This window comes from Lygodium microphyllum, chromosome 18 (genome assembly GCF_053477565.2).
Source record: "Lygodium microphyllum isolate KBCC chromosome 18, Lygodium_microphyllum_v1.1.10, whole genome shotgun sequence".
Lineage (NCBI taxonomy): Eukaryota > Viridiplantae > Streptophyta > Polypodiopsida > Schizaeales > Lygodiaceae > Lygodium > Lygodium microphyllum.
This window is the reverse complement of record NC_141152.1, coordinates 6,389,440-6,413,302: the sequence shown is the minus strand read 5'-3', so window position 1 is coordinate 6,413,302 and position 23,863 is coordinate 6,389,440. Positions and strand designations below refer to the sequence as shown.

The 23,863-nt window shown below is 39.3% G+C and overlaps 1 protein-coding gene across 6 annotated transcripts in view; it reads left to right on the top strand.

Moving 5' to 3' along the window:
* LOC148020544 (double-stranded RNA-binding protein 7-like) overlaps positions 1 to 21,586 on the top strand; it is a 51,296-nt gene extending 29,710 nt beyond the window's left edge. For 2 of the 6 annotated variants that reach the window (XM_087698324.1, XM_087698323.1), the window contains exons 3-5: positions 19,969 to 20,233; positions 20,455 to 20,680; positions 21,066 to 21,586. In XM_087698324.1, coding sequence (XP_087554450.1) covers positions 19,997 to 20,233; positions 20,455 to 20,680; positions 21,066 to 21,463 — 861 coding nt within the window. In that variant the 5' untranslated portion in view covers positions 19,969 to 19,996 and the 3' untranslated portion in view covers positions 21,464 to 21,586. Of the gene's footprint in view, positions 1 to 19,946; positions 20,234 to 20,454; positions 20,681 to 21,065 lie in introns of all 6 variants that reach the window. The other 4 variants (XM_087698322.1, XM_087698321.1, XM_087698318.1 and 1 more) reach the window with 2 other exon arrangements.
* Positions 21,587 to 23,863: the final 2,277 nt, after the last annotated feature.

The window sequence follows — 23,863 nt, the reverse complement described above, 5'->3', positions numbered from 1 at the left end:
AAGAAAAGGTCTCAAAGAGCATATCTTGCTACAATCAAAGAAGATGAAGACAACAATGAAGAAGAAGACACCCAAGAACAAAAGGATAGGACTTACTAGTCCCTCTTTTGAAGCTCATTTTTGATAGATTTTTTTAAGTTTAAAATGTGGACTTGCCTAATGTTCCCACTATAAACTCCTATACTCCTCAAGTAACCTCTGCACACTACAGTCTCTACACACTTAGTGAGGCCTTGTGACAGCCTCTAGCTTTGTATGGTTGGTTCTTTCTATGTCTACACTTAGCAACGTTCTACTCATGACAGCCTCTGTATACTCAGTGTCTTTCTTGGTTGTGATTGAGCAGGGGTGTTGAGAAATGTGCAATCACATCCACCATAGGCTCTTTGTATGGAACAAACAAGGCAAAGAAACACATTGCAAATAAACCCTTAAACTAGATCGTGTATGCATGGTTTATTATAGTTGGTGAATACCATGGTCACTTTTCACCTTTCTCCACCTACCAATACCACCTACTATAAGCCGATCAAAGACACTCATCTCCACACTCATTCTATCAATCATTCTCATTAGTTGTACTTGCATTATGCTTGGATAATATCAATTGTTCTTCTTTGTCAATGCTTATGTCTCATTATGGTTGTCTATTTGCTCATTAGTGATCCTCCTTAGCATGCATCCTTAATATTTTAACAAGAAATAGTCCTAGAGTTGATTTCAAGTAAAGGGGATAGCAAGCCTAAATCTATTTTAGTCAATATGAATCCCAAGTCTATTCTTGTGGACCTCTATAAAGAAAGAAAGGAAAAAGGCTCATGCTTCAAATGTGGGGAAAAGTATATACTTGATCATACCACAAAGTGCGTATATAAAAATGGAAAAGCCAAGGTTCATATTATGTTAGTCTTTCAGGATTCTGAAGATGACACTAATGAGGCTAATGCAATTGTACCTACTGCTACTGAAAATGATAGTTCGAGGAAGAAGTTGGGCAAGAGTACTTTAATGATCCGACTGACTCTTTTCCTTTTGATCTAGGTGGGAGTGTTCCTTTCGACCCAAATGGAACTTATGATGAGCTACTTGTTTCCACTAGTTGCTCCATTTTCATGGATGCTTGGACAAGATCTAAGAGTTCTAATACACTTCACATAGAAGGTAACATTCATGGAAATACCATGTTCATTTTGATGGATAGTGCCAATACACATAGTTTTGTGAATAAGTCCATTATGGACAAGTTGAATCGTCTTCCCACTGACTTACAACAGTCCATAAGAGTTCAGGTGGCCAATGGTGAAGAAGAAATGAGCATCCAAATATATCCCCAAGTTTCTTTACAGTTGGCTGAAAATTATGAAGCAAAAGTAAACTTGATTACCTTGGAAATGGAGCCTATAGATATTGTACTCAGTTGTGACTAGTTGATAACATTAGGCAAAATCACTATGGATTTCTCACAGTTGTATATGGAGTTTATCTATAATGGACAACTCATCCATTTACAAGAAATTCCTAGTAGATCAGATTTTCAACTCATCACCATTCACAACTCAAAAAGGAGTATAAGAGGCACTCACAGATATTTGTTTTGCACTTGAATATAGAGATTGAAGATCGGTCCATAAATTCAGCAAAGTCACCCAAACTTGAAAGCTCTTCTTGAGGAGTATAGGGATTTGTTTGAGGTGCTTACTTCATTGCCTCCCAAGAGACTAGTAGCCAATCAATAAGCCTCCCTATAGATTGTCCAAGTGTGAGCAGGAAGAAGTAGCCAAGTAAATCAAGGAGCTTCTTGAAATGGGATTCATTGAACCTTGTTCTTCACCCTATGCATCTCTGGTCTTGTTAGTCAAAAAGAAAGATGGATTTTTCAGGATGTGTATTGACTACAGCAATCTTAACAAGATCACAATGAAAAACAAATACCTAATACCCAGGATTGATAATTTTCTTGATGAGCTCAAGGGGGCTAGATTCTTTACGAAGATTGACTTGAGGTCAGGGTATCATCAGAATTGTATGCAAGAGGGTGATAAAAAATAAAGACTGCTTTTAAGACTGATCGAGGGCTCTATCATTTCCTAGTGATGCCATTTGGGCTTAACAAATGTCTAGCTACCTTTCAAACTCTGATGAATAAGATTTTGCAGCCTTTTCTTTTTCAGTTTGTCTTGGTTTTCTTTGATGACATTCTGATTTATAGTAAGACACTTTAAGACCATTTATCATGAGTAGGTTAGACGGACGGCTCGACGGGGATTGACGGCCTGACTAGCGCGTGAAGACAAGGCTAGGTGTCAGATGCGCATGCGTGACGGGCCGACAACAGGCGACACAGGCATGACGGGCCAATAGGGGTCATGCGACGCGGGCTGGATGGACTGATGACTGTCAGACGGGTAAGTCAATGGCCTCATTTTATTTTAAAAATTCAGAAATTTTCAGTTCAATTTATATCCCCTCTTGCAGCTGTTCGCGCGAGCAAGCACAAAACACGAATCTATGCAAATTTGCTCCTTAAAATTTTGGGGTTTTTCCAAATTTGGTGCCGGACAAAAGTTTCAGTGATTCATGGTTCACAAATTGTAGACATTGAGTGCACGGGTCTTGGAAAATTTGGGGATTTTCAGATGCAAGTGAAATTTTTGCTTGTTTGAGCCAATTTCTTGGAAATTTTGTAATCTTGGATCTCGAAATTTGGGGCTTTTGCAGAATTCATGAAATTTCTGCAACATTAGCCTGTACTTGATGCTCGGGAAGATGTATTGATGCAATTATAGCAGATTCATTGCAAAAATTTTGGGGCTTTTCACATTGGTGATGTATTTTGAGTTGATTTGAGACTGGATTGTGAAATTTGCAGCATATTCACTGCTGAGTGGGAGTTTTTTGAGCTTTTGATACTTCAAATGTTGAAAAAGGGTAGCTTCTCTTGGTATATGTATTACTGAATACTCACTATGCAGTGAAACAGTGGTAAATACAGCATTTGGGTCTTTGCATTTGGGTATTATGGTGTTGAAATCAGTACTTGAGATTGAAATTGCAGCTAAACATTTGCTTCTTTGGCACCTTGGAAATACAAGAGTGTGTACTTGCTGTTACAATTCAGCAACCTTGCTATTGGCTGAAATCATTTAGCCCTTCAGTTGTGTATTGCTGAAGATGGTTGGCAGTGCATCTACATCTGACACAAATAAATTTCTTTGAGATTCGTAAATTTGATGACAATGATTTTGATCTTTGGAAAGATCGTATGCAGGGTATACTCTTTCTAAAGGATTATGATGATGCTTTAGCAGAACATAAGCTTGTTGCTTTGTTAGATGAGGATTGGGCTTAAATGAATAAAAATGCCATTACTTACATTAAAATGGTTGTTACAGATGATATCTTGGTTGATATAAAGGGGCTTGATACTGCCTATGTAGTTTGGGAGAAACTCAAGGCTACTTATGAGAATACAACTCTTGTCAATTTGGTACATCTCATGCGGAAGTTGGTCAACTTAAAGCTTGATGAGTCCAAGCCTGCCTCAGAGCATTTGAATGCTTTCACTGGTATTTTGAGTTAGTTATAGAATGTAGGTTTGCCAACTTTTGATGCTAAATTGAGGGCTATCTTCTTGCTCATGACCTTGCTCGATTCATGGGAAGCATTGGCTGTGTCACTGAGCAATAACCCCAACTTGACATTTGATGGTGTGCATGGTTCTATTCTCAATGAAGAGATTAGACGCAAGGTAAGTGGGGAAAACAGTGGATCAGCCTACAATGTAAGAGGAAGAACTGAAAAAAGATCTAATGTTGCAAATAAAAACAAAAATCACATCAAAAGGAAGGAAAAACAGTAAGATGTAACTTGTTATCAATGTGGTTGTAAAGGGCATAAAAAGCTCGATTGCAAGTACTTTAAAAGGCAACAAGAATGCCAGAAGCAAGCTAATGCAAAAGGCAAAATGAATGACAAGGATGATAGCTCTACCCCTAAAGAGACAAAAAAATTAAATGTGGTATCTAGTGTTGTTATTGAGTAAATAGAAGAGGATAAAGATGTTGATTTGCTGGTTGTATTTTTAGATCCGCTTGCTATGACAGTGGAGGACATGTATATCACTGAAATGAATGTGATAAATGCTTTGTTGTCTGCCCATGATCGTTTGTCACAATCGTGGATTGTTGATAGTGGTGCTTTATTTCGTGTAACTCCATCTTTGGGGTGTTTTTCTTCTTATGCAGAAGGTAATCTTGGAAAAGTCTATCTTGGCAACAATTATGTATGTGATATTGAAGGAATGAGCACCATACACTTGGCTCTAGAAAATGGTCAAGAATTGATTCTTCATGATGTTAGGTATGTACTTGGCATTAAGAGGAGCTTGCTTTTTCTTGGGCAGCTAGACAACAAAGGTTACTTCACTACTTTTGGTGGTGGAAAGTGGAAAATATAAAAAGGGTCTATGCTAGTCACTAGAGGTGGTAAAAAGGGAGCTCTGTATTATCTCTACTGCAAGGCACTTCTTGGAAAGTTTGTTGCAATTGCTGAAGTACAGTCATACATGGAGTTATGGCACAAGTGTCTTGGACACATGAGCCAAAAGGGTTTGCAGACACTTTCTTCACTTGGAAGAGTTGATGTGAAAAACTCAAAAGCTTTACTTTTGTGATGATTGTGTTCTTGGTAAACATATAAAGAGTCCATACTCTCATGGAGCCTCTAGGAAGGCATGTATCTTGGATTTAGTCCATTCTGATGTATGCACCATGCCAATAAAAACTCATAGTGGTTTCCGTTATTTTGTGTCTTTTATTGATGACAATTCTAGGAAGCTATGGTTTTACTTGCTTAAGCAGAAAAGTGAGGCATTGGATGCTTTTAAAAAGTTTTATGCATTGGTTAGTACTCGAAGGGGCTTAAAGTTAAAATACATAAGAACAGATAACGGTATGCATCTAAAGAATTCAATAAGTTTTGTGATGTCATTGGGATTAAATGAGAGCTTATAACTCCTTATAATCCATCATCTAATGGCGTGATTGAGCGAATGAATCGCACGTTATGTGAGAAGATTTGGTGCATGCTGTCCACAGCTAATTTCTCGCAATTGTTTTGAGGAGAGGCACTTAAAACCATGGTGCATATTTGCAATTGATCTCCACATCGTGCACTTGAAAGTGGTATCCCTGAAGAGGTTTGGTCTGGCAAACTTGCTTCATATGACCACTTAAGGGTCTTTGACTGCGAATCCTATACACATGTACCTGTTGATAGCAGAGCCAAACTTGATATGAAATCTCATAAAGGCATCTTCATGGGTTATGGAGATGAAGGTGAAATGGGCTATAGAGTTTGGGTTCCAAGCATAAAAAAGGTGCTACGCAGCCGGGATATGGTATTTAATGAGTCAAAGCTGCTGAAAAAATGTCACATCTAATGACTCAGACAAAAAGAATGTTAAATTTTAGCATGATCAGTTACTTGAGCAGCCATCAACCATTGAAAATTCAACTCCTTTTGATGGTTATTATGACAATCAGTGTATCATTATTGAGCCAGATGAAAATGGGCAGCAAGGGGATGCTGAACATCAGCTTGAGCACCAAAATCAGCATGTTGAAAATAAATTACAGCAGCCTGAAATTGTACTACAGCCACCTAAACATGCAGTTCAGCAGCCAAACAATGAGGTCATTGACATTCCCTTGGATGTGGATCCATTACCTGATAACACAGATTATTGGGTAAGAAGGTCTACACGTGTCAGAAGACTTATACAAAGATTTGATTCCTCTTTGGACTGCATTTTGCTCACAGATGAAGGTGAGCCTCTTACGTCTAAAGAGGCTTTATGATGTGAATTAAAGAAAAAGTGAGAGCTAGCTATGCAAGAAGAAATGAAGTCATTGTATCAAAATGATACTTGGGATTTGGTTACATTGCCCAAGGATAGGAAAGCCATTCCTAACAAATGGGTCTACAAAATCAAATGTGTGGATGGCAAACCCAAATACAAAGCCAGACTTGTGGCTAAGGGTTATACACAAAAGAAGGGCATTGATTTTCAGGAAGTGTTTCTCTTGTTGTCAAAATGACCACTCTTCGAGCGCTATTTGCCATTGTAGCATCAATGGATTTTAAACTTTGATCAGATAGATGTTAGAACTGCATTTTTGCATGGTGATTTGGAAGAAGAGTTGTACTTGATATAGCCCGAAGGCTTTGTTATACAAGGAAAGGAGCATTTGGTATGTAAGCTTAAGAGAAGCTTGCATGGTTTGAAACAGGCTCCTAGATAATGGTATAAAAAGTTTGATGCCTTCATACTCTCACATGGTTTTAAAAGGAGTAGTGCAGATCACTGCTTATATATTAAGAAGGCTGATGATGGAAGCCTTATTATACTTGTACTTTATGTGGATGATATGCTTATTGCTGGTAAGCATAAAAGCGAGATTAATGCATTGAAAAGACAGCTGAATTCAGCCTTTTCCATGAAGGATTTGGGTGCAACTGAACATATTTTGGGCATAGGTGTGACACGAGATAGAGAGCAGAAGCTCTTATTTCTCTCACAAGAAAAGTGCATAAGCAAAGTACTTGATCGTTTTTCTATGGTTGATGCTAAGCCTTTTGGTGTACTTTTTCCATCGTATCTTAAGCTTAGCAAGGTAGATTGCCCAAAAGATGATAAGGCAGCTAGCTCTATGAAGGGTGTTTCTTATGCTTCAACTTGTGGTTCAGTCATGTATGCTATGGTTGCCACTAGACCTGAGATTGCTTATGCAGTGGGAGTTGTAAGCAGGTTTATGTCAAATCCTGGCAAAGCACATTGGGAAGCAGTGAAATGTATCTTATGATACCTTAAGGACACACAAAGAAAATGTATTTGCTATGGCAAGGGTACGTTAGATCTGCATGGGTATTGTGATGCAGACATGACAAGTGACTTGGATACTCGCAAGTCTACTAGCGGGTACATCGTTACCTTGACTGGTGGGGCGGTTTCTTGGTGCTCTAGATTGCCAAAGATAGTAGCACTCTCTACCACTGAGGCTGAATATATTTCAGCCACTGAAGCTTTAAAAGAAGCAGTTTGGCTTGGCCGTTTGGTCAAGGATTTTGGGCTGCCCACCAAAACACCTGTACCTGGATGTGATAGCCAGGCTAGGAATGCCATGTTCCATGCGCATAACAAACATATTGATGTTCGGTATCATTTTATGAGAGGTTCTGGATGATGGTCTAGTCATCCTGACTAAGATCATATCACAGGATAACCCTACAGATGTTCTCACTAAAAGTCTTGCAAAGGCTCAACATGAGCATTGCATTAGACTTGTGGGAGTTGGTTAAAGGTTCGCTTCAGACCTTTAAGTGGGAGATTGTTGGGTGTAAAGGCCCTTTACGCTCTCCTGTGTATATATTACTTCACACACGTGAACTCACCCTAGCGAGCGTAAGTATACCGTATCCCAAGTATAAATACATTATTTTATTCTTTGTGTGCTCCACACTGGTAAATACCTATCCGTCGACTAACTCTCACTCTCTCTCACTGTTTAGTACTATTGAGTATCTCGATTAATGTGCTCTCTCTCTCTCTCTCTCTCTCTCTAGCTCATTAACCTACATGCTTGTCCCACGCTTTAGCTTGCAATCCATTGCCTTTCCCAATTTATTTAGCCTACAGCTTGTTGCCTTATCAACAGTGATGCCATCACTAGCACATTCTTCTCCCTGTGCCACATCATCACTAGATTTGGTATTAGTCACATGGCGTCACCATTGCCTTCAATCAACTAACGTGTTCATTGGATCATCGCCATGTGTGGTGCCACATCAGTGACAACTCTCTTGCTTGCCATAAGCACATATCACCTGCCTTAACATATCGTCTAGGTAAGGTCTAAATTAAACCATGATTAATATTTAATCTATTCCTTAGAGACAGTTTGAATGCAATTTTGGATTTTTTTCAACTTGGATTTAAATTTCACTAGATTTCTTCATTAAACCTTGGGGTTTTCCATGTTGGAGTGCTTTGCTATCAAATTGAGGCCTCCATTGATGTGTTGAAGACCATTGGATGCTCGCCTTTGACATTATGCAAAGAATGACTTGTCAATTATCTAGTGCTGAGCGATGTCATGGCAAGTGATCCACATTGATTGCGATGGCCTAGGTTGACATTGAGGGTGAATTTTAAAGTTGAATTTTTTTTTTTTGGAATAAGACACTATGTATGCTTATACATGCATTAAGACGTTCCCAAAAAATGTGTGGGGTACTCTTCTTGGGATTTTAATAAAAGAGATTCATATTTCCTTTTCTTTATGATTTTATGAAGAGTTATCTTTTGGGGGGAGGGGGTGTGTCGTGACCACATTTTCATTACCTCTGTGTTGAGCGTAGAGTCATACATGAACTTTGGGCATCTAGTCGCGTGTACTGCGCCTTTGAGCCACGTTGGACAAGAAGTGAACTTTCTCTTTGTAATCTTCATTCATCTTTTTCTAGCATGAAAAGTTATAGCGCATGGCTTTATTGGGTGGCATACCTCCTCAAGCCCTCCTGTTTTTTTCAATTAAGTAATTTTCCTTTGTTTCTCCAAAGGTTGTTAAGCCTTGGGTAACTTTCACCAAATACAAGAATGTTCAAGCAATATAGGCATCAATAGAAACATCTTGACAAGTACATTAATTCACCACATATAATACATCTAGAATAATCACAAAATATTATTGTTGATGAATAATATGTGTGATCATTAAATCCATTGGAAATTAGACTTGATTGACTGTGTGGAAATCCTTGATTACTATATGTGGACTCTACCCATCCTTGGCTTGTGAACATTTGGATGAGAGTTTCTATGCTACTTGTTGGCTGATCGATGGGATCCCTTGTGTTAGGTTAGGATTTAGTAGCATTAGAGACACTCACAGGTAGTCACAATGAACAAATGAATAATATGAGAGAGGAGAGTGTTGGAAGGTCACATCCACTATGTGAGAATGATGATGGAAGTATACACTGCATTAATGTGCATGGAATTTAACCATTGAACCAATACATGCAATGGCTGAAATTGAAAGTGAGTTTCTTGAAATTCTAGGCAAATACAAAATCTTTTGAAGCATGATAGTTTGGCTATCTACTGCAACAATGGGGATTTGTGGGTAACTTTCATCAAATACCAAAATGTTCAAGCAATATAGGCATCAATAGAAACATCTTGACAATTCACCACATATAATACATCTAGAATAATCACAAAATCTTGTTGTTGATGAATAATACGTGTGATCATTAAATCCATTGGAAAGTAGACCTGATTGATTGTGTGGAGATCCTTGATTACTATATGTGGACTTGAGGACTCGTCCTTGGCTTGTGAACATTTGGATGAGAGTTTCTATGGTACTTGTTGGCTGGTCAATGGGATCCCTTGTGTTAGATTAGGATTCAATAGCATTAGACACATACTCACAGATAGTCATAGTGAACAAGTGAACAATATGAGAAAGGAGAGTGTTGGAAGGTCACATCCACTATGTGAGAATGATGATGAAAGTATACACATTGCATTGATATGCATGGAATTTAAACATAGAACCAATACATGCAATGGCTGAAATTAAAAGTAAGTTTCTTTAAATGCTAGGCACATACAAAATCTTTTCAAACATGATAGTTTTCCTATCTACTGTAACAATAGGGATCTGTGGGTAACTTTCATCAAATATCAAAATGTTCAAGCAAATAGGCATCAATAGAAACATATTGACAAGTACATTAATTCACCACATATAATACATCTAGAATAATCACAAAATCTTATTGTTGATGAATAATACGTGTGATCATTAAATCCATTGGAAAGTAGACTTGATTGATTGTGTGGAGATTCTTGATTACTGTATGTGAACTTGAGGACCCGTCCTTAGCTTGTGAACATTTGGATGAGAGTTTCTATGCTACTTGTTGGCTGGTCGATGGGATCCCTTGTGTTAGATTAGGATTCAATAGCATTAGACACATACTCACGGATAGTCATAGTGAACAAGTGAACAATATGAGAAAGGAGAGTGCTGGAAGGTCACATCCACTATGTGAGAATGATGATGAAAGTATACACACTGCATTGATTTGTATGGAATTTAACCACAGAACTAACACATGCAATGGTTGAAATTGAAAGTAAGTTTCTTAAATGCTAGGCATATATACAAAATCTTTTCAAGCATGATAGTTTTCCTATCTATTGCAACAATGGGGATTTGTTCAATGCCTTGGATTGCATACGAAGCATTATTTACACATACAACAAACCCTCTTCTTTTGTACATTTACTAAGATAAAAACAAGTCATGAAAGGATGTGATGTGCTTCGAGGCACCACTATCAAAATACCATGTATTGTTGTTTTCAGCCATTGATAAGCCATGTGCATGAAAAGAAAGATCATATGAACAATGCACAACAAAAGCATAAGATTGACCAATGTTCTGTTGGTAATAAAGGCTCATCATGCCTTTCACAGTGTTCGGGTGTGAACGCACCCTTACACTCTCGTACTTTGTATATTATCAAAACCTAAAAAGTGGTACACTCATCTTTGTACCGAACATCTATTGTGTCGTGCTCACACTCCTCTCTATTGCTCTCTACTCTTTGTGCAATATCTGACGCTCTTACCCTCAGCTCACACAGTCCAGATCCGTTAGGCTCCATCAAACTAGTATCAGAGCGAGTGATGCGTGTCAGGCCATAGGATAGACGAGCATCTCCACACTGACACGTGGTGTGCAGGCTCGTTGGTAGGCAGTAGACTGTCAAGACGAGTAGACTCGTGCAGTTGACAGGTGTCGCAAGATGGCTCGATGGGTAGCAGGCGGTGTCGCAGGTGGGCTCGATGGGTAGTAGGCGGTAGTTTGCAGATGCTGCAGGGCACATGACAAGCAGTGGGCGATAGGCCGTAGCCCAGGCAACACTTTCCACAAGCAGTCGATAGGACGACGCAGGTACACCGGCAGGCAGCGAGACAGTTTGGTGACAAGTCGTAGGCTAGGCGTCAGATTTGATGGCGGGTCCAAGACAATGCCAGGACAGACCCGTCACATCTTTTCTTTTTTCAAAAATTTCTCCTCAATTTCTACAATTTTTTTACCGAGCGTTCACATGCCGCGCAAAGTGAAATTTTGCCCAAGAAAATTGGGGCTTTTCTCCAATTTGGGGACTTTAGTCGTGGGACAAGACAATCCGACTCAAAAATTGCACATTTGGTGCACATTTGCTTTAGAAATTTTGGAAATTCTCACATTTTAGTGGAATTTCTTCAATTTCACTAAAATTTGTGCACTCTGAATCCAATAGATTTGGGGCTTTTGCAAAATCCCTTCAACGTGTGCAACAAATGTTTGGTACATGCACTTGGGTACATGTATTGATGCAATTTGGACCGATTGCCCTCTAAAAATTTGGGGCTTTTGATCAAAATTGTCAAATTTGTGCCGGAGAATGCCTTTGGAGCAGAAATTGCAGTGAAATTTTGGGAATTGCACATGTAACTGGCAGCTTGGTCCCTAAATGTGTCAGTAATTGCTTGAGGAGTGCAGCAATAGACACCTTTTAACTTTGAAAATCTATTTGCATATCTGAAATTTCTGCAATCTTGGGATTTTTTTAATGCTAGTTGGTATTTTTGTGTACGGTGGTTACTTGTGACATTTGGGCTTACCTTTGGTGACTGGTTAGTCAATTTGGGACTGCAAAATTTGGCTGGAAACAGTGACAACAATAATATTTTGCACATTAAGAAGCTTGAGGGTGCACATAATTTTGCAATTTGGCAAAAACAATGCTACAATGTCTTGGTGTAGAAGAAACATGTAAAGCCCATCAAAACAAAGGGAATCAAACAAGTAGACATGGAATAAGACGAGTGGGATGACTTGGACAAACTTGCTCGCTCTACCATACAATTGTCAATGTCAGACAACTTGCTCTTTAACATTGAGAAAATTAATGGAGTTTCGCATGAAAGAAGGTACAGCCATGTCTGTACATTTGAATGAGTTTAACTGAATTTTCAGTTAGCTGATTGCTTTGGATTTCCATATTGATGAAGAGTTCAAGGCTACTTTCTTGCTATGTACTTCCCCTGAAAGTTGGGATACTTTCAGGATATCTTTGAGTAATTCGAATACTCAGCTGTTATACTTTAATGTGGAGAGTTCTTTGCTGATGGAAGAACTTAATAAGCAGAGTAACTCAGCAAACAAGTCTTCTAATGCATTACACACTAGAGGCAGACTTTAGCACAAGGGCAGTTCTGAAAATAGAGCACGTAGTAAGTCTTGTGGAAAAAATGTGGTGCCATCATTGTGGCAAAAAAGGGCACTACAAACGGGACTGTTTTCAATTGAAGAAAGAGAAGGGGAAAAACAAAAACATTGAAGACAACAAGGGTGAAAAAAAGGACAGCTAGCCGCAAAGAAAAGTAATGTGAAAATAGAAGAGATTAATGTAGTCACTCATGATACTGATAGTGATGGTGATATACTTCTTGCTTCTTCTTTGAGTGCACATGCATCGATTGCAGATTTTGAGGATGGTATGTACGCTTGGATACTTGATTTAGGTGCGTTCTTTCACGTCACACCACATCATGAGTGGTTCTTTGACTACAATGATGTTGTACGTGGTGTTGTCTACTTGGGGGATAACTATGCATGTAAAATTGCAGGCATTGGCAATGGGAAATTGGAATTTCAGTACGGCTTTGTGTTTATTTTGCATAATGTGAGACATGTACCTCAACTCAAGAAGAGCTTGATAAGCATAGGGCAACTAGATGATGATGGCTATCACACCACCTTTGGGGATAGCAAATGGAAAATCTGTAAGGGCTCTCGCATTGTTGCCAAGGGGTCCAAAAGTGATACCATGTATCCTTTGCATGTATCTAGTGTGCGTGACCATGTAGTTGTTATAATTAAGCAGCCAAGTGTTTCTTTGTGGCATAGTTGGTTGGGACACATGAGTCAATTTGAAATGAAAGTGCTCTCTCGTTTGGATTATTTAGTGTCTTTGAGGTATGCTGATTTTGAACATTGCGATCATTGTATTTATGGTAAACATGCTCAAATGTCACATAAAAAATCTCTTTTTCTAAAGTCTTCACCCTTAGAGTTGGTACATTCAGATGTATGTCAAATGCCATGATTATCTATAGGGGAAAGAAGTATTTCATTACCTTTGTTGATGATGCCACACGCAAAGTATGGGTTTATCAAATCCGTTGCAAAGACAAGGCCTTGGATAAATTTAAAAAATTCTTGGCACTTGCTAAAAATCAGACCAGCAAGACATTAAAATGCATTCTCTTTGACAATGGTGGGGAAAATGTGTGCAAAGCCTTTCAGGACATTTCATCATTTCAAGTTGATCATTGCTTATACACCAAGAAGGCATTAGATAGCAATCTTATTCTCTTGGTTTTGTACGTGGATGACATGCTGATTGTAGGCAAGGATGTTTATGCCTTGGACTCCTTGAAGCAGAGTTTACACAATAGCTTTGATATGAAGGATCTTGGTGAGACCAATCATATTCTTGGTATGTGAATACTCGGAGACAGATCGAAGGGTCTTCTTTATTTGTCATAGTAGGAATACGTCACTAAAGTTTTGTAGCGTTTCAATATGGAGGGGGGGAAAGCCATTAGTGTACCATTGTCTCCATATCGGAAACTTAGTGCAGATGATAGCCCTATATCAGATGATGGAAAGGTTGAAATGGCCAAGATACCCTATGCTTCAGTTGTTGGTAGCTTGATGTAAGCTATGGTTGCTATACGTCCTGACATTGCATTTGCGGTGGGAGTGGTTAGCAGATACATGGCATATTCTAGCAAAAAGCATTGGGAAGAGGTGAAGAGTATCATGAGATATCTTAAGGGCACAAAGGATTTGTGTATTTGCTTTGGTAAGCAGAAGTCTTTTGTTGTTGGGTTCACAGATGCAGACTATGTTGGCCATCGTGACTGTAGGAAGTCTACTTCAGGATATGTGCTCATGTTGATAGGTGGAGCAATCTCTTGGATATCTAGGCTGCAAAAGTATGTTGCATTGTCTACTACTACGAGGCAGAATATGTGGCTGCCACACTAAGATATGCAAAGAGACTTTATGGCTTTTATGTCTGGTGAGAGAGCTTGGTATTATAGAGGTTCCTATCCTCCACTGTGACAGTCAGAGTGCTATCATGCTAGCACGGAATCCTGTCTTTCACGCAAAGACAAAGCACATACACGCGAAGTATGAATTTATCAGGGATGTACTCGACAACAAGGGCATTGAGCTTGTCAGGATATATACAGATGATAACCTTGCAAATCTTCTCACGAAGGGTCTTCCAGCTGATCGGTTTGCTCATTGCCGCCAGATGATGGAGGTTGGATAGTATATGTGTCTTTCAGCTTTATACATACATAGACTTAGCCGATTCTTTTCTTCACCTTCAGGCATGTTACCTTTAGGTGGGAGGTTGTTGGAAATAAAGGCTTACTGTGCCTTTCATAGTGTTCGGGTGTGAACACACCCTTACACTCTTGTACTTTATATATTATCAAAACCTAAAAAGTGGTACACGTCTTTATACCGAACATCTATCGTGTCGTGCTCACTTTCCTCTCTACTTCTCTCTACTCTCTGTGCAAGATCTGACGCTCTTATCCTCAGCTCACATAGTCCAGATCCGTCAGGCTTCATCATGTTCAGACTTGCTAAATGCGTTGTTGCATCCTTCGCACTTGTTGAATTTTTAGCTACAATAATGTTCGATTGTTTCCTTTTTTCAATTGTAATCCTCTTTTTGCATTGCTCAATAACATGCCTCTTTTTCTTGCATTAATTGCATCTCCTTTTTCTAAACACCCTCATTCTTAGTGCCTGAAGAGTCTATGGAAGAAGTCGATTTGCCTTTTCCCTTTGAGTTTGATGGTTACCATGACTTCCCTTTGTTTCATAGTTTCCCTTGTATGTAGTACGGATCTATTCGTACCGTACAATCTGTACGGTATGATATGAATCCGTACATTTTGATTAAAAAAAAATTGCTGCTTTTGGGCCACTGCATTTGGCGCGTTTTGCATCTTAGTGCAAAGTCAAATCTGCACACTTTGCCTGCGGTTTTGTCCCCTTTTTTGCTTGTGTGGCACACTTACCAGCCCATTGCCACTTACCATTGGATACCATTGCTCATTGGATGCCAATTGCCATTGGATTCGATGCTCAAGTCTTGGATACTCTTTTCCATACTCTTGAGCATTTTCTCTTTTTTCAATTTGGATTCCTCTCTTGTTCGACTCTCTTCTCTAGCCTATAAAAGGTGCTCCTTTCCTCCATCTTTTTACACAAATCAACAAGTATTCTCATTGCTCAAGCCTCTCTCTCTTCAAGCAAGCTATCTATCTATCAAGATTCAAGCCTATCTCGATTTTGTACGTCCTCTCTCTTTAACTTCCACCCTCTCTCTCTCTCTAACTTTTAAGCCTCTTTCTCTCTTTTTTAAGGCTCAAGGCTCAAGACTCAAGACTTAGCCTGTTACTATCCCATGGGCCTCTATCTCTCAAGTCTCTCTCTCACTCATTACTCTCCCTCTCTATCGGCATCATGACTCGTGACAAGCACGAGGCCTTCAATTTGCACGCCATTCATGTGAAGGAGGACACAAAGAAGTCCAACTTCCACCATTGGACTTCTTTGTGTCCTCCACCCTCTCTCTCTAACTTTCAAGCTTCTTTCTCTCTTTTTTAAGGCTCAAGGCTTAAGATTCAAGACTCAGCTTGTTACTATCCCATGGGCCTCTGTCTCTCAAGTCTCTCTCTCACTCATTACTCTCCCTTTCCATCAGCATCGTGACTCGTGACAAGCACGAGGCCTTCAATTTGCACGCCATTCATGTGAAGGAGGACGCAAAGAAATCCAACTTCCACCATTGGATGTGCAAGTATTGCGGAAAGCGCTACACAAGTGGTGCAATCCGGTTTCTCCTACTCAGAAAGCAAAAAGCCCGATTTCACACTATGCATAAAAAGAAGCATCCCACGAACACTTGAGCGCACTTAATATACTCATTTTATGTCCACTCGACGCATATTTTTTGCGGGCCATAGACACTAGCAAGAGGAAAAGCAAAATGACCAACACATTCATCTGCCACCACATTCGGCAAGCTATCATTGAGATATACATTGTCTTTTTAAAAATTTAAGCTGTTGCTTTCATTATTATAATTTTTAATTCATGTCCGTCCGAAGCTTTCCTTCTCATAATTTTGAATTTGTTCTATGTATGATGTGGTTGTAGGTGGGCTTGTCAAATGTGGTGCAAGTTGTAAGCGACAATGCATCCAATTGTTGGTGCATGGGCTGTTTGCTTGAGGTTGAGTTTCCTTCAATAGTGTGGACTCTATGTGCAAGTCATTATTTGGACTTGCTCATGGAGGACATTGGGAAGCTCAAGTGGGTGAAGAGGGTGGTGCATAAGGCTACGTCAGTTGTCACCTTCTTCACGGTGAAGGTGAAGGTGCTTGCGATGTATCATGAGCATAGCATGCTTGAGTTAAAGAAGCTTTTTTCAACTTGCTTTGCTTATATGTAGTTGCTCTTGGAGTGCCTTTATGTGGTACGGTCTATCTCCCTACACTAGAGTGGTGTCCACTCTATGGAATGAGTGAAATGAGCATGAGATAGAGGAGGCGAAAGCCATGCAACGCTTGTGCCTCAATGAGTAGTTTTTGCAGAGAGTCTGTGGGATCGTGATTCCTGTGACTCCCTTTTATAGTGCGCTACGTATGAGTGATTGTGAGGGGTCCACCATGGGTCTTCTCGTTCACTTCTTTAGAGCATCATTGATAGAGGCATGGGCTTGCACGGTGATTACGAAGTCACAACATCCATATATCATTGACATAGCAGAGAAGAGATGGATATGGATGCGTAAGGCCATCCATGGATTTGCGACACTATTACATCTTGTCTAGAAGTCTCCGATAGTCATGGATGATAGAGAGCTGTATTCTAACTAGCTTGCATATCTTACTCATGTGGTTTCCGTGGATAACCACAACACAATTCTAGAGGAGCTTGGATGCTATGCGAATCAGAGAGGGCATGTGGCTTTTGCTTCTTTCACTTGTTGGAGAAGAGAGTCACTTGTGAAGCCTCTCTTTTGGTCGCAGAATTTCGGATGTGTTGCGAACTCTTAAAACCTTGGCAATGAGAGTTCTTGCTCAAGATTGCTCTTTGGGTGCATGTGAGAGAAATTGGAGTGCCTATTCTCTCATTCACACGAAGATTCACAATCGGCTTAGCACACGACAATTAGAGTGTCTAGTTTGTTGTTGCACTAACTTACGCATGATGAAGGCCATGATAACCATGGGTAGTCCAAAGTAGGTAAACACTTATTATTTTGGTTAAGTCAAGTTTAAATTTGTTGTTTTCAATTTTATACAAGTTAATAATTTAGTATTTATAATCTTATGTCAAGTCATGTGTATTGTGTCGGTGAATGTTGATACATTCAAGTTGACGGGCGACACTCTTCCGAGTGTATACCAGGAGGTTGATGCGGAGGAGTAAATCTTTGCGGAGCTCTATAGAGAGTTCATAGCAGTAGACACTCGTGACACACACAATCAACATGCTCGTGGGCGAGGAGTGTGAGTTCAAGTTACAACAGTTGCTAGCAAGGGCATGGTCATTCGGCACCCTTTGAGATTGATGAGGGGTGGTTCGAGTGGTTTGTAGGCATATGTGAGGCAGGGCTCTAGTAGCACTCATCCTGTGCTTGATGATGGAGCCATCATTTGATGATGACGGTAATCTCATCAGTAAGGATGAGTATGAGAGCATCTCATCATTCAATGCCGAGATGTCACCTTCAGACTCCTCTTGATGAGCTCTTTGATGATGATGATGATGATGATGATGATGTATAATGTATCATTGATGATTATATCCAGATTGACAGATTCCACTCGTGACTCTTGAGTTCGTCGTGGCTCATCAGACTCCTAATTCCTATGACAATTGTATGATGTATCATGTATGATCATTGATCTCATTTTGTTATGGCATTGCTGTAGTTTCACTTTAAACATGTGTCTTATCATTTATAGTTTTAAGAGAAATTAAGTTAATTTTTTTTTGTACTAATATCATACTGTACCTTATAGAATCATAAGGTACCATTTAGTACCATATTTTATCGTACCATACCGTATTGCACCTTTCGTACCTGGCAACCATGAGAGAGAAAATTCAAAGATATGTTGTGAGAATTTGGTCAAATTGAGTTGCTGACCTAGTTTTCTAGCCCCAAATGGATTCACCATTAGCAATGGGTGCATTAGAGGTTGTAGTCTTCAGGAGAAAGTGCGTTAGCCATAATCATCTGGTTCCCCCGGTCATGAATATGTAGCAGCCTTTACCAAAATGGTCTCCAATGGCTAAGAAATGGCCCCAAAAGCAGGCAACAGTAGCCCAATCTCTCTTCCTAACAGCTCCAAAATGCAAAAATGAGGTTTCCCTCTCCCTCAGCTCCAATTCAGCTTTCCCAAACTTGCATGGGCAACTTTGTCCCAGTGGCAGCCTTTTAAACTGAATTTCGAGCATTATCCAGCCAATTAAATTAATTTTCAAAATATAAAATTTGAAAATTACTTTAATAGTTATTTTTGTACCTAGAAAAAAATCTAACCAGCCAACAATTAAATTGGGTAGGCTAATTTATCATCCTAACCAATTTATCACCCAAATGATGTTCAACACTCATTAGCCTAGAATTGACATTAATTAATTGAAATAATTCCAATTCCCTAGTGTCACCACTGACACTAATGGCAATTAAATGTCCTAGGCCAAGTTTTGACACTCGGTACCATCTAGTCACTATCAAGCATAACTTATTATAACTTTCCCCTTTGGCACCAACTGATATCTTGTGGTCCTAGGTCCTACATTGTGATATAATTAACTTGCACCTCACATGTGCAAGTTACATTTGCACGTTTGATTTAACTTTTAGTTCAAATGCTAAGCATAGCAAAAAGATTTCATGTCCTCGTGACAACTACTGAAAATGGGGACATGTTTATATGTGCAAATCAAACTTTTTTCCGTGCCCGGCGGGAGTGGGGGGGGTGCTTTGGTTTGAAGGTTTGTGAGTTGGTTCATTATCGATGTCTGCTTTTTCCAGATTCTCATGAAATTCTCCTTTTTAAAGGCAGTGGACACAAATAACCAGGCTGTCAAAATTTGTTTTCCTATGCCCCACGCTACACTCAGTCTAGAAGGGCTCTGGGCACTAAGGTATTAGGAAGTTAGCACATTAGTGCATCCAGAGCTGATCTGGATTTCACACAGTATGAGGGTAAACTATCACTACTGAAAACTGGGACATGTTTATATGTGCAAATCAAACTAGTGATGCTGATTGGCTCAAAATGATTTTCATTGTTGAGCATGAGGGATACCTCAGATATTGTATGACATTGTTGTGCTATCTTTTGTGCATATTTAAGCGCTTAATATCCTTGAGGTCTAAACTTGGCCTATAGTTCCTGAAAAATGCCTCACCATTGTATTCCAAACAACCAAGGATTTTAGTAATCATGTTCTTACTTTTATGGGATGTGCCTGGTTGATTTGACAAGCAGATTCTCATGACAAAAAGGTGAGCGATATAATCTGCCTTTTAGTTGTTTATTTTCCTGAATGTTTTTCTATGTGTAGATTTAAACTTGCTGTTAGACGTACCTGTATGTATGCACAGACTAAGCAGATCCCTATCAGACAAATCTGTGCTTTAAGATGTATGCAGACTCTCACTGACATTGCTAAGTGGGTCTGATTAAGTAAAGATGACCAGGAAAACCTGCAGTTTGTTTCAGGGTTTAAAGTTTTCAAAGCTGTTCACCCATGTTCAAAAGTCAGCTTCAAGAATATGCACAAAAGGCTGGATTGCCAGCTCCAACCTATGAGATTACAAAGGAGGGACCTTCTCACCGTCCATGTTTTAAGGCCATGGTCACCATTCGAGACCTGACCTATGAGTCTCCATCCTATTGTGCAAATCTGAAGAAAGCTGAGCATGCGGCTGCAGAAGTGGCTTTGCAAGCCTTGACAAAGGAATCCAACATTAGCTCAGTCCCACTGGTATTTTTCGAGTGGCAACACTAATGCTGATTTCAATTTTCAGAATATGTTAGTTTTTTCATGTAACGTGATCCATTAGATGTGTGTTACGTCATGTGGTATACCTCCAAGTGATTATAAGAAGCACTTTCTTTACTGCAAAAAATAATTATCTTTTATATTTTTATGAGAAGTTTTCCCTCAGATGTCTAAGATCTGTATTTGAGTGAGCTTTTCTGCAGCATGAGTCTGGCCTTTGCAAGAATCTTTTGCAAGAGTATGCACAGAAGTGCCAGCTGGCATTACCAGTCTATAAATTAATGAAGTCTGGTGAGACGCACTCACCTCTGTTCAGTGCCAGTGTGGAGATAGCTGGTGTGCAGTACCAAGGGGGCGCTTGCAAGAGCAAAAAGGAAGCTGAGATAAAGGCTGCCAAGACTGCTTTGATAGCAATTTTTGCTGATTCAGGTCAGGCCAATACTTGTATAAACTCCCCACTGCTTGATAGCGATATCAATTTCTCACTTTCTATTTGCATTATAGTTCTAAGTAATGTGTAGTTGTAATCCTATGCTATTGTTATGGATTGTTGGGTCTTACTACCAAACATACTTTCAGCTTACCTATCCAACCCATGCAACAGATCGAGGTTAAATAACAATAATATGGTTCTGTTGTGGCCTCTTTACTTGTGGTATCCATTTAATAGTAAAGGATGTTTTTCCGGACTTACAACTTAATGGTTTTGTCTAGTTAAGGATATTATATTGTAGCATGGGGACATTTATAGACATTTAGTTTGCACTTCAGAATACTTCTTGACATCTATTAAATATTTAATTCCTGCATGCAGGCGGGTCTACACAGCAGGCTTTTTCACAACGCATGCATCAGCAGAGCGAGCAAACAGCAGCAACAGCACCAGCTCATGTAAAGTCAAAATCTCAATCTAATGGAAGAAAAAAGGGTAGACCTTTAGCTGCCTATTACAAAGAAAAAAGAGCAGCAAAGCGCAAATGGCGTAATCAGCCAACAGTGATGCAGGAAAGAATCAACACTGATCATGTAGATTCACTGTCATCTGATCCCCCAGAAACAACAGAGCCAAATGGCTCATCTTTTCATGCAGATGCTATTGTTGCAACAGAGATCGGTTTGAACCAAGAACGTGAACCACAATGTGTGAATATATCTGGTGTGGAACATACTGATCAAATGCTAGAGCATGTAGGAGTTCTAAATTCATCCTAGATAAGCCATGCAAGCAATTGCATACATCCGATTTTGTAGAAGCCTGATGGTAAGATGGTCATCATTGTTCTTATGCATAATTGCAGTCATATCCGATTATGAATTGGGTGACTATTTTAACCCTTCCCATCTATTTGAGAGAGGGAGGGAGGGAGGCAGGGCTTCAAATGAATTTTAAACAACATTGGTTAATTAATTAGCCATATTCCTTATGACACATTTGCAAAATGAACTCCTTATCTTACACTCAAAAGTGCAAGATGGCCATTTTTGGGATCATGTTGCTGGCTGTCACTCTGTCAGGCAATAAGACATGCTATATATGTGTCCGTCAGGCAATAAGCCCGAGAGAGAGAGAGAGAGAGAGAGAGAGAGAGAGTGTGTGTGTGTGTGTGTTTAGGGAAAAAAGAGAGAGAGAGAGAGTGTGTGATTTTATAGTGGTGGAGCTTCAAATGGATATGAAGCAAACATGACCTCGATAATCAAGCATATCGTTTGAGGTAAGTTTTTATTGTTTTGCTTGTATTTATCTTAACAAATTTGCAAAGTGAATTGTTGGTGTGATTTAATTATCTTTAGATTTGTAAAATGTATAATGATTTATATAATACATCTGAAATGTTGAGAGAATAAATGTTGATCACAACTCATTTATAGCCACAAACACAAATATATGTATCAATTTCATGGATATAGGCATAACTTCATGATTTTGTGCCTTAGTGTGCTATCAATAGGTCAATCTGCAAAATTCGTTTGCTAAAAACCATATGCTTGTACGAATGCTATATCCATTGTTAAAAAAGATGATAAATATTCCTTTCTATGTATGTTGAGTTGTATCCCATAAGTAAATAGAGGAAGGGTGGCTATCAAAAACGGGCCATGTGTTGATATCCTTGGCTCAAAGCAAATAAGGTGAGGTGGAGCTTCTTAATGACTCTTCAATTTTGAAAAGTAGATTGTTTGTCCACCTGTTCCCGTTCAGGACACGTCTTAGCAGTCCATCGGAAAGAGAGTCTAGAAAGCTCCGCCCGGCACTCCCATGGAAAGTTACGGGGTTTGCGATCTAGGACTTTCCACATCTATCATATAGCGGAAGTATTCCGGCCGTTCCCACTTAGGACTGACTTGAATCAGGGTTTCCCCTAATGATCACTTTCCTAAATGACAGCTAGCGTTGAACCCCAAGCGAACTACTTTATGTAGAAACGCCAGGGACGAAGCAGATTCATGCTGCACTTAGTTCAAGGAGAATGGGAAATGAGAGGGATGCAAGGCTCGACCTCTCTGCCCATAAGGCATAGTTCCATTCCGTTCCCCTAAAACAACATAAATCGGGATTCTAGTAACCTAAACTCTAGGTCAACATCCTTGTTGTTCATTTCCTTTGAGAAGAGCTCCTTGCTGTTCATTTCGATTGAGAAAAGTTCCTAGCTAACTGGGACCACCCATCCGTAGGATGGATCCATGGCCACATCCACTGCACTTTCCTCAGAGTTGCAAATGCACTTGTTATCCATTTTCTATCAATTGTAACTTAGTATTACTCTAGATCATCATGTTTTCAGCAGGGGAGTAGAGTTGTGATGAGCCATGGTTAGCTATTAGGTTTTAAGTAGACCATTTTATCCATTTTTTTTTCCGTCTTAGGATGTTTATAGTGAAAGCTCTTGTATGATGGTGAGCCATACTCCAAGTTCATACAATCATTGCCCCATTTGTCTTGTTTTTTAGTGGGTAGTATAGGACTTGAACCTAAGACCTTGTCTTGTATTCTTAGGGATTGTGACATGAAAATGAAAATGAAAACATTGTAAAGAGTTTTAGTATTATAGTGAGACTACTCTATAACCTGTGTCAATTGTTTCTCAATCTATCATCTATTTTAATAGATAGTATAGTGAGCCTACTTTACAACCTCTTACAATCATTTCTCAATCTATCATCTATTTTAATAGATAGTATGGATTGAACTAAAGACCTTGTCATGCGTTCCTAGGGTTTGTGATAGATGAAAATGAATACATGTTACCTATGTAAGCGTATGAAAGGTGAGTCGTTGCACTAAAGGTATTGTGTGAGTTGTGAACACTAAATTGTCGTCGTGTTAATATACACTATTGAATTGACATTTGTATATGGTGAGCCTACTCTATAACCTCTTAAAATCATTTCTTAATCTATCATTCTTTTAATAGATAGTATAAATTGAACCAAAGACCTTGTCATGCATTCCTAGGGATTGTGACATGAAAATCAATACATGCTACATACGTAAGTGTATGAAAGGTGAGTTGTTGTAGTGAAGGTATTGTGAGTTGAGAGCACTAAATTGCGGTTACATTAATATACACTATGGAATTGACAAACACCTTGGTTAATGTGTACCATTTGCAT